Below are 11,059 nucleotides of genomic sequence, written 5' to 3' on the forward strand. Positions count from 1 at the left end.
ACAATCAATAACGAAAATAAACACAATGATAAACAAAAAGACACAATGATCTTTTTCACACACCATTGTCTTTTTTTTTTGAAAACGAGAAAGACGGTGAAACATTTTTGTGTTTTTACTTTTTTCGTTTTTTATTAAATTTTGAGTTATGATTTTTTGTTTGAAGGGTTTTTTTTGTGTGGCTACAAATCCTTCTAACCCTTCTCGTTTTTGTTCATATTTGTAGAATAACTTGACCCATAAATGTATTCATAGAAATAACTTCCAATTCTTGTGTGTGTGTACATACATACATATATATATATTATTGTAATAGACAAAAAGTGTGTTTGATTACACGCTTATTCTAATATTGTGGTTGTTTATCATCCTTTTCAAATCATTCTATTTTTGTTAGATAGAAGTATTCCGGATAATATTATTTGAAAAAAAAAATAACATTTTTGTTTTTATGATAGTAGGGATAAATATTGACATGATCATGGTCAATATCCCAAACCCGATTATATCTTCAATATTGGGTTTCTTCGTATACCTACACCCAAACCTGTTTTACCTTTACGGCTTTACCCAGTCAAAACCCGATCATACTCGAAATCAATATAAAAAATCTGAAAAGCCAGGTCAAATACCCGACGATATCCGAAACCGATTCCTAGCTGACCATGTTTTAACTTTTGTTGACCATCTCTCTTGTTACTACAAAATATCGATCACCCTACTGTTGGAATGTAATCAGTAATAGATAGCCTCTAATTGGGCCATAACAAATATGGGCCTAATAATTATTATAAAACAGTTTGGGTAAAGAAAGCAACAGTTCTCTTGAACAAGACGCAAAGCAAATCGATCAATCAATTTCAAATTTCAATTGAATCGATCAGCTCACACTCAGCAGCTGGTTCCGATGTCGAGCGAGGGCGAAGATGCGGTTCGTCGGCGAGTTGCGGTGACCGAGTACAGGAAGAAGATGCTTCAGTATAAAGAGCTTGACTCCAGAGTTCGTGTAGGTCAGATTTATTTAATTCCATATCTTCTTTTATTTATATGTATATATATTCACTGTAATTAGGGCTTGTCGTTTCATTCTCTTTATCTGATGGTTTTTTCTTGAACTTGAGCTTGTAAGTTTAAGATCTCAGAGGGGTATATAGACTATTTGGATGCCACTGGGAAGCCTCATCTAGTGCAGCAACGGTTTTGGTGTTGCTTTTGTTTATTAGTCGTATTTGTATCCCATTTCTATGAAAATTAGTAGCTGTAGTAGTTAAACACTGTGTTGCTCTTACATTTAACTGACCATGCCCAACTTAATTGTTCTGGCTATCGCACTATCCTCTTTCTAATGCAAGTTTCGTACTTGTACGATCTAATCGTGCCAGTAGGCATGGTGATTGGTTGTGTCAAAAGTAGCAATTGGTTTTGTAGTAGGTCCAAACAGTGCCATGATTTTACTTAAAATTTTACTTGTTTTCTTGTACAACAACTGATGAGAAGTTGAAAATTAGTACCTGCTTCATTTATCTTCTCTACTAGTATAAAGTTTTGGTAGCATTCATTGTTGTTAAATTTCTCATAAATCGTTTAACATAACAGTATTCTGATCTAGTTCTTGTTCGGATAGGAAAATTTAGTTTCATCACATTTCCCATCTTTTTTGTATAATGCTTTAAGTTCTACTTAAAAATATGAGTTAAATCATAGCTAATGCTCCACACCCACTCAAATGTTAATATCAAAGAAGTTCATGTTCTTATTTACACACATAAACCATTTTCTATGTCTTTCCACTTCATAATGGAATTGTTTTACTACATGGGTTTTTTTTTTCACAAGCAATCAAATTCACCTGGCTGTAAATACATTCTGTATCCTTTATTTTTTTCCCTTTTCATTCTTGTTTCATGTCCCAGTAAAGTTTCTTGCTTTTCAATTCCTTATCTTTCCTAGGTTATTAGCTGCAAAACTTGAAAAGGAAGGCAGCACGTGCACATGTATCATATTATTACTTTAAACATTTCAGGCTGTAGATTAGCATTGTCTTGGTCTACAAGAACATAGCTTGAGCCAAGCAGTTCCATTTTGTTTGTATTTGGTTGCTTTTGTTACTTGGAATACATGTCTACTTGAAGCTAACATTCTCCTCAATGACATCTGTCCTTATTGTGACTTAACTGTTTAAAAATCTGTGTATGCAGCAAGAGAGTCATTGCGAAGCACAAAAAAGGATTATGCCAAAACCGAAGATGATTTGAAGTCCCTTCAAAGTGTTGGACAAATCATAGGCGAAGTGCTGAGACCTTTGGACAATGAACGATGTAATTAGCACCTCCAGTATTCTTCTTACTTTTAATTTGATCATACGTTACGTTTTCATTTTCACTTTTTTGTTCTAAATCTCAAATAGGCAAACTAATACATTGCATATATATTATTGCAGTGATAGTTAAAGCCAGTAGTGGTCCAAGGTACGTGGTTGGATGTCGCAGTAAAGTGGATAAGGACAAACTAACTGCTGGAACTAGAGTGGTTCTTGACATGACAACTCTCACAATCATGCGAGCACTCCCTCGTGAAGTTAGTTTATGAAATTCCGATCATTTAACAAGTGGTTGTACGTTTTATTGTTTTAACTAACACTTTTATAACAATTTAAAGGTTGACCCAGTTGTTTACAACATGCTTCATGAAGACCCTGGGAATGTTAGTTACTCTGCAGTTGGTGGACTGTCAGATCAGATTCGGGAGCTCAGGGAATCCATAGAGTTGCCTTTAATGAACCCAGAGCTCTTTTTAAGGGTGGGCATTAAACCGCCCAAGGTACATATTGATAGCTTTAAAAGTTGAATTATTTTGAGCATTCTATGCAATTATCATGGAAGTTACAAATGTGTATTCTTTTATGTGATTAGGGTGTTCTTCTCTATGGGCCTCCTGGTACTGGCAAGACATTACTAGCTAGAGCAATTGCTAGCAATATAGATGCCAATTTCTTAAAGGTACTTTTCATTTATATATAAATTATTATTCTTTTAAAGTTGAATGTTAAATTCTGTGTAAAACTTAATACAGGTCGTGTCAAGTGCCATTATAGACAAGTACATTGGTGAGAGTGCAAGACTAATCAGGGAAATGTTCAGTTATGCTCGTGATCACCAAGTACTGCTTCTATTGCCATTTTATAGTACTACATAACTTTCTTAGATACATTGTTATTTTTTTGTCTAACAAGTGTTATGATTATTGGTTATTTCAGCCTTGCATCATATTTATGGATGAGATTGATGCCATTGGTGGGCGTCGTTTTAGTGAGGGCACAAGTGCTGACCGTGAAATTCAAAGAACACTCATGGAGTTGCTAAATCAGCTTGATGGATTTGATCAGCTTGGAAAGGTTTGATATAAATTCAGTCTCAAATGCTTGTTCCGTATTCCTTGAAACGGGTGTGTGCATCGAAAACCATCCGGTTTGGTTTTGGTTGTACTGTTTGGGCTTGAAATTTGTGTCAAAGAAAAAAGGGCCAAAATAATGAAATTTGGGCTTAAATCTTTTTGTTAATTAATGACTTTATTACATTTGTCATTTGTGCTAAAATATTTGGGTTATACTGTTTATTAAATTACTTAATATTCAAAATTTAAAATAAAAATCCATACATTTGGTTCGGTTTTAGTTACATGCAAAACCGAAAATAAACTAAAATTTCAGTTTCTACAAGTCCATAAAACCAAACCGTTAATTTTTGTTTGAGTTTGGTTATTTTGGTTTGTTTTTTTGGGTACGGATATGTTTTTTCGGTTTTATGCGCACCCCCTAATTTTGAGTTGAACTGGTCTGAAGTCAGACCTGAAAATTATAACTTCTAAATATTGTTACAAACAATTTATTATTTCAATTATAATTTAATTTAGTAAGTTATCTTAAATTGACATATAACCTGAGTTTTGACCCATACACAAGTAAATGGCTCTGAAACTTCCACCTCTAGATATTTGTTTAAATTTTATTGATATATAAACATATCTATTAATTAAAATTATATTCAAGCTTCATGATCTAATGGGCGTTTTACAGGTAAAAATGATAATGGCTACAAACAGACCTGATGTTTTGGACCCGGCGCTTCTTCGTCCAGGTCGACTGGATAGGAAAATAGAGATCCCACTGCCAAACGAGCAGTCAAGAATGGAAATTCTTAAAATCCATGCTGCAGGGATTGCTAAACATGGTGAAATCGATTACGAGGCAGTTGTCAAGCTTGCTGAGGTAAAAAACCCCCCTCAATTTTAACAAACATATCTTATTGTTTACTTGATGAAATTCTGACTTGTGTTTGTTTCAGGGGTTTAATGGAGCCGATCTTCGCAATGTGTGCACTGAAGCTGGTATGTCTGCAATCCGTGCAGAGAGAGATTATGTTATCCACGAAGATTTCATGAAGGTAATTGATATTTCAGGAAAATTTAGAATGGATATTGTTTCATTAAGGTTATTTAATGATTGTGTTTTTTGTTTTGAAAATGTTTTTAGGCGGTGAGGAAACTGAACGAGGCAAAGAAGCTGGAGTCGAGTGCTCACTACAGTGCTGATTTTGGGAAAGAATAGAGCTGTATCTGGTTGTTACACTTTGCTGGGACAGATGTATGTTTGTTCTTGGTGTTTGGATTTGGAATTAGCTTGTTATGATTTGCTTCTAATGTGGGGTAAGAGAGTTGTTTCTATTCGAAGTGCATGTGAAGCAATCAAAGTTGTCGTGTTGAGACCCGGAACACAAAAGGATTGTGGTGTGTTGACAGTTTAAATTTCATACTTGGGTTATTTTCTCATTTAAGCTATTCGTTGAATCAGTTTAAATTGCAATCCCGTTTAATGATAAAAAAGAAAAAAAAACATTATATAAACTGTTTTAAGCTATTTGTTGAATCAGTTTATAATCTACTACTTCATGTTTGTTGGTCGTAAATCAGAAAATGATTATGGTGTTTAAACTTTAACACTGTGTTCCTGAGTCTCATTTAACGAGGGGAGGGGAATGAAAAAAGAGGAAAGGATAAAAAAATCATGTTTGAGAAAATTTTTAAGGGATGAGGGGAAAGGAAGGAATCGACTAGAAAATTTGAACATATTATCATTCTCCTAAATTAGAAAGATTAGGAGAGAACATATTTATCTCTAATTATAACTTTTATCAATTTCTAAATCTAACTTCATGTAATAGTTTACTTAAAGGGTATAATGGGAAAATGTATTTTTCTTTTCTTCTTAGACAGAATTACAAATTTTGTCCTTTAAAAAAAGCCATATTACGGTTCGTGTCCTTTTTTTAGTTTCTTTGCAGGCGGTGTCTTTTAAACATTTTTTTCCTACACGTTATGTCCTTTACGCTAACTGGGTTAGAAAAACTCAGTTAAATACTCTCACGTGAGGCGCATGTGATGGTATTTTGATCTTTTCAACGAAGTGGTTCAAATATATTTAATATATATTTAATAATTAATATTTATAAAATAAACTCTCTCCCTCCAACCCATCTTCATCTCATCTCCAATTCATCTTCATCTTCATTCCACCTCCAAACTCTTTTTCTTCCACCACTCTCCCGGCCACCATCACCACCGCCACCACCTGCAACATGTGTCACCATCACCATCTCCAAACTCTTTCTTTATCTCCATTCCACCTCCAACATGTGTCACCATCTCCCATCTCTATGACCGCCGCCATTAGATCCGACCACCCTGCAACACCAAACGTCTTAGATCCAAACTCCGACGAACCCAGGTCCGACGAACCAGACCCAGATCCGACGAACCCATATCCGACGAACCATATCCAAACTCCGACGAACCCAGATCCGGCCACCTCCAACCCATCCACCACCACCGGATCCGGCCACCTCCAACCCATCCACCGCCACTGTTTTGAATAGCCATGGCAGATCTAGCGAACAAGAAAAAAACATCCCAGATCTAGCGAACAAGAAGAAGGATGGTTGTTGTGGATGAGAAGAGACGGCGACAGTGTGGACGGCGACAGCGGCGAGGATGATTAGGATGAGTAGAGTGGCGGTTGTTGTGATTCCAGTGGTGGTGGTGAGTCCGGTGGGTTGTTTAGAGTGGATTTTCTCAGCCTGTGATGGAGAATTGGTTGGTGAGATTGGATGAATAATGTTTAGGGTTGATAATGGTGTGTGGATAGAGATTGATGATGGTGATTGAAGAAGGTGTAGTTATGTTATTATTATTGTTATTATTATTAACATGATTATATGAATTTGTTTTGAAAAGACTAATATGCCCTCACATGCGTCTCACGTGAGGGTATTTGACTGGGTTTTTTTAACCCAGTTAGCGTAAAGGACGTAACGTGTAGGAAAAAATGTTTAAAGGACACCGCCTGCAAAAAAAAACTAAAAAAAGGACACAAACCGTAATTTGGTTTTTTTTAAAGGACAAAATTTGTAATTCTGTCTTCTTTTTAACTCGAGAATACCTAAAATGTTTAATTTTTCCTTTATTTTCCTTGATTCCTTCCCTTTTCATTAAACTCAGGTACACAAAATAAAATCATACATTTTCTTTCCCCTTCCCTCCCCTCACTTCGTTAAATGAGACTTGAAAACACAATGTAAATATCGGTTGTATTGATTGGTTAAGACATTAAGACAATAATACACTTGCAAAAATGTCAAATCCCTCAAAAAACATATTTTCTCTTCACTTTTACAAATCCTGCATTTTTATAAGCATCCTGCAAGTCCTCATGTAAGTACATCATTACAACTTTACATTTAATTTTCATAATCAATTTTTTTGTACCAAATGAAATTAGTTGGCAGAATTTGAATTAACTTACTATAAAAAGTTAAAAGCATATACAATGGTCAAATTGAAAAAAAAAACAGTTCATTCGATGGGGACCACTTTTTTAAAAACGTTTCCGCCCTTGTGCAAGGGCTAAACACCCATTGCCGCATTGGCTAAAGGTGGTTTGGACGAACATGGATGAAGGAAGCCTAAATCATATTTGAAAAGCGTAACATTGATATAAATGTAAAAAAAATCATGAAATTTCAATCCCGTAGCCATGTCATGAAAAAGAAATTCTCCATAGCTATGACATACGTGGTAAAGATGTAACATATGTTTATTCACATAATACATGTGTAATTACATCATCTATACGTTGCATATCACTTTTCACTCGCGTATCATTGAACTCTTCATCATTTTATAATAAATGCAAATAATATGCCACATAAGCTCGTATGATCAACCTCATGTATTAATTCATCTTTTTTAGGGTATTGTTGCACCATATTTGCGTACCTATTGCTCAAACATAAATAAATGACCAATCAATGATGAAACAAATGTAAGATATATTTAATAATTTGATTACGGGACATCGACTATTAGTCTGATATTTGTCACGAAATATAAAGAAGCCGCATTTGAGAAGGCTATACATGAGGCACATGCTGCCTATTACACTTAGTGATGGTACGTGGTTTATGTTCGATGATCCTGAAATACAATTCGGCAAAGAAATAGACGAAGATAAAGGACTGCGATAAATATAGAAGATTTCTACTTCAGTGGGATGCTATGTACGTTTTGTCATATTGCATACCTACTAGAGTGTTCTAAGTGCAGGTGGAATTATGGGGTGACCACTTGCGGATTAGTCATGCGATGATTTGTGGGCCGTTGTACGTTTTCAAAGATTTTGAGTTATTAATAATACTCTACGAAATTCATATGCTTGTTAAATTTTATCACAATATATAAACTGGTGGTAAGCAGATGTTTTTATATCACGAACAACTAGTTACTACACACGGGGGTGAGGTATTTGGCAATTCTACCTACGTGTCTGTCTGGACTGTTTGTTGGTTCTAAGAGACATGTTAAACACCTTCCGCTAGCCTACGAAAAAATAAAACGGTAGGTACATTGATAACATGCGTAAATGTAAGTTCTTCTAGCTAACATTTAATATTTTCAGTTAACTACCACTGAAGAGACAATTCTAGATATGCAAGTGAAAAGTGATACACAACCACCTGTCATGTAGAGGATGCAATTACGAACACAATATGTGAATACATCGAAGATACATCATGTGATCCATGACATGCTGTTCACATATGATAACATAGATGTTTATTTTTCTATGATGGCTATAGAGAAATGTTAGATATGAGAAAACAGTTAGATCATAAATTACAAAAGATCAGTGAAAATCTAATTCGTTTTCATATAAACGAGTTGACCTCTAATGCCATATCGATAAAGTTGTTCTAGGCAAATTATTTATACATTACCAATGACGTGACGCGTGCAGCCTGATTATTTCAAATACAAGTTCCAAAATCAAGGAAAATCTTGTTTAAATAGCTGAAGTTGAATGTCTTATCAGATATGCACATGTTTCACAGCACATAATCTGTTAAAACACAAATATCTCCCAGAAAAAAAAAAATGCTAAAAGTCAATGCCACTCTAAAGAATCCAAGGCTTGTTGGTGAACTTGTTTGTCCCCAGCTGCCACTACATTAAAACCTGGAAACACATAACACAAAACCAAAATAAAACCAAATCAATCAAAAATTTCCACATCTAGTTTGAAATATAAGTTATAACCCATTTATTTTATTTTTATTTTATTTTTATTTTTATTTACTTATTTATATAAAAAAAACAAATACATAAAGAAAACACATTATAATACTTTTTCCTTTCTAAAACGACCCATTCCAACCCGAACCATTTTGCTAAAACTTGTTTTGATGCAAACCAACTTATGCCTTTTCAAACGGCCTGGTTTGACCCAAACCCTTATCAAGCCACTCATATAGCCAAGGCTTAACTTTTACCAAATTACAAAACACAAATGCACTCGAGGAAAAGAGTAATATTTACTTGTAGCTTGTGAGTTGGGAGAAGCCTCCCATCTAAGGTGGTCACCCTTCCAATCAGTTATTACTCCACCAGCCCCTTCTATTACCGGTATCAGTGAAAGGAAGTCATATGGCTGAAAAACATCATTAATGTATGAGCAATCTCTTTTATTCCATTATAGAATTGAGAATGCTCTAAGATGATTGTACATAATGATGCGAAGATCTCACCTTGAGGCCAGACTCGACTACAAGATCCACGTGCCCAGAAGCCAGAAGTGCGTATGCATAACAGTCACATCCATATAACGGTACTTTTACCTGAATCATAAATCTTAGAAATTGTTTGAACATAATCAATAGTGTACAGTTGGCAGGCTGAATTGTTAAACATGTACACGACACATATACTTATTTGTGTCATAAACATCACCTATAACTCAGACACACTTGTAATCTTGTAACCTGAGCACAACCCAATAACCCATTTATTTAAATGAGTCACATGGGTTGACGGGTTGTAAACATTCTAAACGAATTAGAGAGTTGTAATAAATAGGTCATAAAACTAAAAATTGAGAATGAAAATCATAAATTGAAAACTAAAAATTAATAATTAATTGATTATTATACATTTGAGTTTAAATATTTTGATAACACTATTTATTAAATTCTTATAAATTACATAAAACTAAAAAATGAAAATGAACATAAATTCAGTTTAGTTCGGTTTTTTCAGTTATTATTACATGCAAAAGCGAAACCGAACTGGAAGTTCGGGTTTTATGAAAGCATAAAACCAAACCTTCATTTTTTGTTTGGGTTCAGTTATTTCGGTTATGGGTTGGTTTTCTCAGTCTCGAAACTGCACACCTCTAGTGAAAACTATCCAATGGATGACCTGTTGACATGCCTAATTAAATGAGTACGTTTCGACCCGAACACGGCCCATTCTTATAAAAAATTGCTACCCTAACCGGTTTCTTCAAACACCACAACATATAAAAAGAAAAAACAACAAAACAGAAAAACCTACTAAAAATGGTTTACCCCAGGATTTGGTGATGCATGAGAATGTAAGTAACAATAACCCCAAACACAGTTTTTAGTACTTGAAAAATTAAGATCAGTTTCACATTATTGAAAGCAGCTCAACGGACCTTGTCTCTAACTCTAGCAAAGGCCACTTCAGCGTCTCCACTAAATAGATGTGGACTAGTCGTATACCTAAGTAGAAAAGGAAGACATAAGTATAAAAACAAACCCATACAAGATGTGAAAGTTTCATATTACAATGAAACAATTTCAATATTAAACTAATAAGACTGTTGGAATGACTCATACAGATATGCCTGTGATAGCTTTGGACAGCTGCGAGTGGATATTTCTTCTCCATTTAGTCTAGTGGTTCTTCCAGTTATACCTACCCATCTTTCTCGTAAAACGGGCTGATCAATTATGCCAAGAATCTGATATCAATCAAGAAAATATCAATAGCATACACAGGATTCAATATAACATTCATATGATTATACCCTACAAAAGTTACAGAATAAATTGCATAATCATTCATACCGGTTTACCTCTTTCCAGTAATGCAATGAGGGTTCCAAACAACGGTTTGCCTGATTAATGCAAAAGCAACCACTTTGAATCGGTTTCAAATAGATGACTAATAATTTCGTAAGAGATGTAGCAGAAAGTTACCTGTGATAAAACTCTTAGTTCCGTCTATTGGATCTAAAACCCACACATAATCTGCAGATTGCTCTTTACATTGCCAACCATTCTCCTCTCCAAAACTGCAATTGTTTATTGTTCAAACAGTTTCCTTTAAATACGAGCAGCAAGATGAACTACTTGGGATATTCATACAAGTAACATGACATTAAATACTTTAAAGTTTTGTTTTTTCGGCCACTTTAGTTGCAAAGAAAGATATAGTATAAACCTCATGGCATTCAATTATGTTTGGGTATGACCATAACGATATAAAAATACGATGCCAACTATATCCAAATAAAGTTCTAATCACTAATTATACCAATTAGTTATCATAATACGAAGAACTAATACTGAACTAGTACATTTATAATCATTAATCGGGTGACTCTCTCCACTACAGTTAAAAAACATACATAACAAACTACGATAGA

At 34.5% G+C, this 11,059-nt stretch overlaps 2 protein-coding genes across 2 annotated transcripts in view; one reads left to right on the forward strand and one right to left on the reverse strand.

Annotated features, from left to right (window-relative positions):
• Window positions 1–805: 805 nt before the first annotated feature.
• LOC143547153 (26S proteasome regulatory subunit S10B homolog B-like) lies at window positions 806–4,832 on the forward strand. Its single transcript, XM_077038645.1, has 10 exons — window positions 806–1,010; window positions 2,199–2,318; window positions 2,441–2,577; window positions 2,659–2,820; window positions 2,913–2,999; window positions 3,073–3,159; window positions 3,257–3,394; window positions 4,076–4,267; window positions 4,344–4,442; window positions 4,532–4,832. The coding sequence occupies exons 1-10, from the start codon at window positions 908–910 to the stop codon at window positions 4,604–4,606; spliced, it is 1,200 nt and encodes a 399-aa protein (XP_076894760.1). The 5' UTR covers window positions 806–907; the 3' UTR covers window positions 4,607–4,832.
• Window positions 4,833–8,301: 3,469 nt separating this feature from the next.
• Window positions 8,302–11,059, reverse strand: part of LOC143547154 (bifunctional phosphatase IMPL2, chloroplastic-like) — a 3,396-nt gene continuing 638 nt past the window's right edge. Inside the window, exons 3-9 of the mRNA XM_077038646.1 lie at window positions 10,611–10,705; window positions 10,479–10,528; window positions 10,248–10,372; window positions 10,064–10,130; window positions 9,135–9,224; window positions 8,926–9,037; window positions 8,302–8,565 (exon numbers count right to left, since the gene is read on the reverse strand). Of these exons, the coding sequence (XP_076894761.1) occupies window positions 8,495–8,565; window positions 8,926–9,037; window positions 9,135–9,224; window positions 10,064–10,130; window positions 10,248–10,372; window positions 10,479–10,528; window positions 10,611–10,705 (610 nt within the window). The 3' untranslated portion in view covers window positions 8,302–8,494. The remainder of the gene's footprint in view (window positions 8,566–8,925; window positions 9,038–9,134; window positions 9,225–10,063; window positions 10,131–10,247; window positions 10,373–10,478; window positions 10,529–10,610; window positions 10,706–11,059) is intronic.

This window comes from Bidens hawaiensis, unplaced genomic scaffold (assembly GCF_021521415.1).
Source record: "Bidens hawaiensis isolate Kalapana, Puna unplaced genomic scaffold, B.hawaiensis_p1.1 tig00014645_1, whole genome shotgun sequence".
NCBI lineage: Eukaryota > Viridiplantae > Streptophyta > Magnoliopsida > Asterales > Asteraceae > Bidens > Bidens hawaiensis.

Bases quoted from the DNA above. Each gene is read 5' to 3' on its own strand.
- LOC143547153 (XM_077038645.1), top strand. From the start codon at position 908: ATGTCGAGCGAGGGCGAAGATGCGGTTCGTCGGCGAGTTGCGGTGACC. The intron at 3,160-3,256 runs GTACTGCTTCTA...TGGTTATTTCAG, and splicing joins GTTATGCTCGTGATCACCAA to CCTTGCATCATATTTATGGA. The intron at 4,443-4,531 runs GTAATTGATATT...AAATGTTTTTAG, and splicing joins TCCACGAAGATTTCATGAAG to GCGGTGAGGAAACTGAACGA.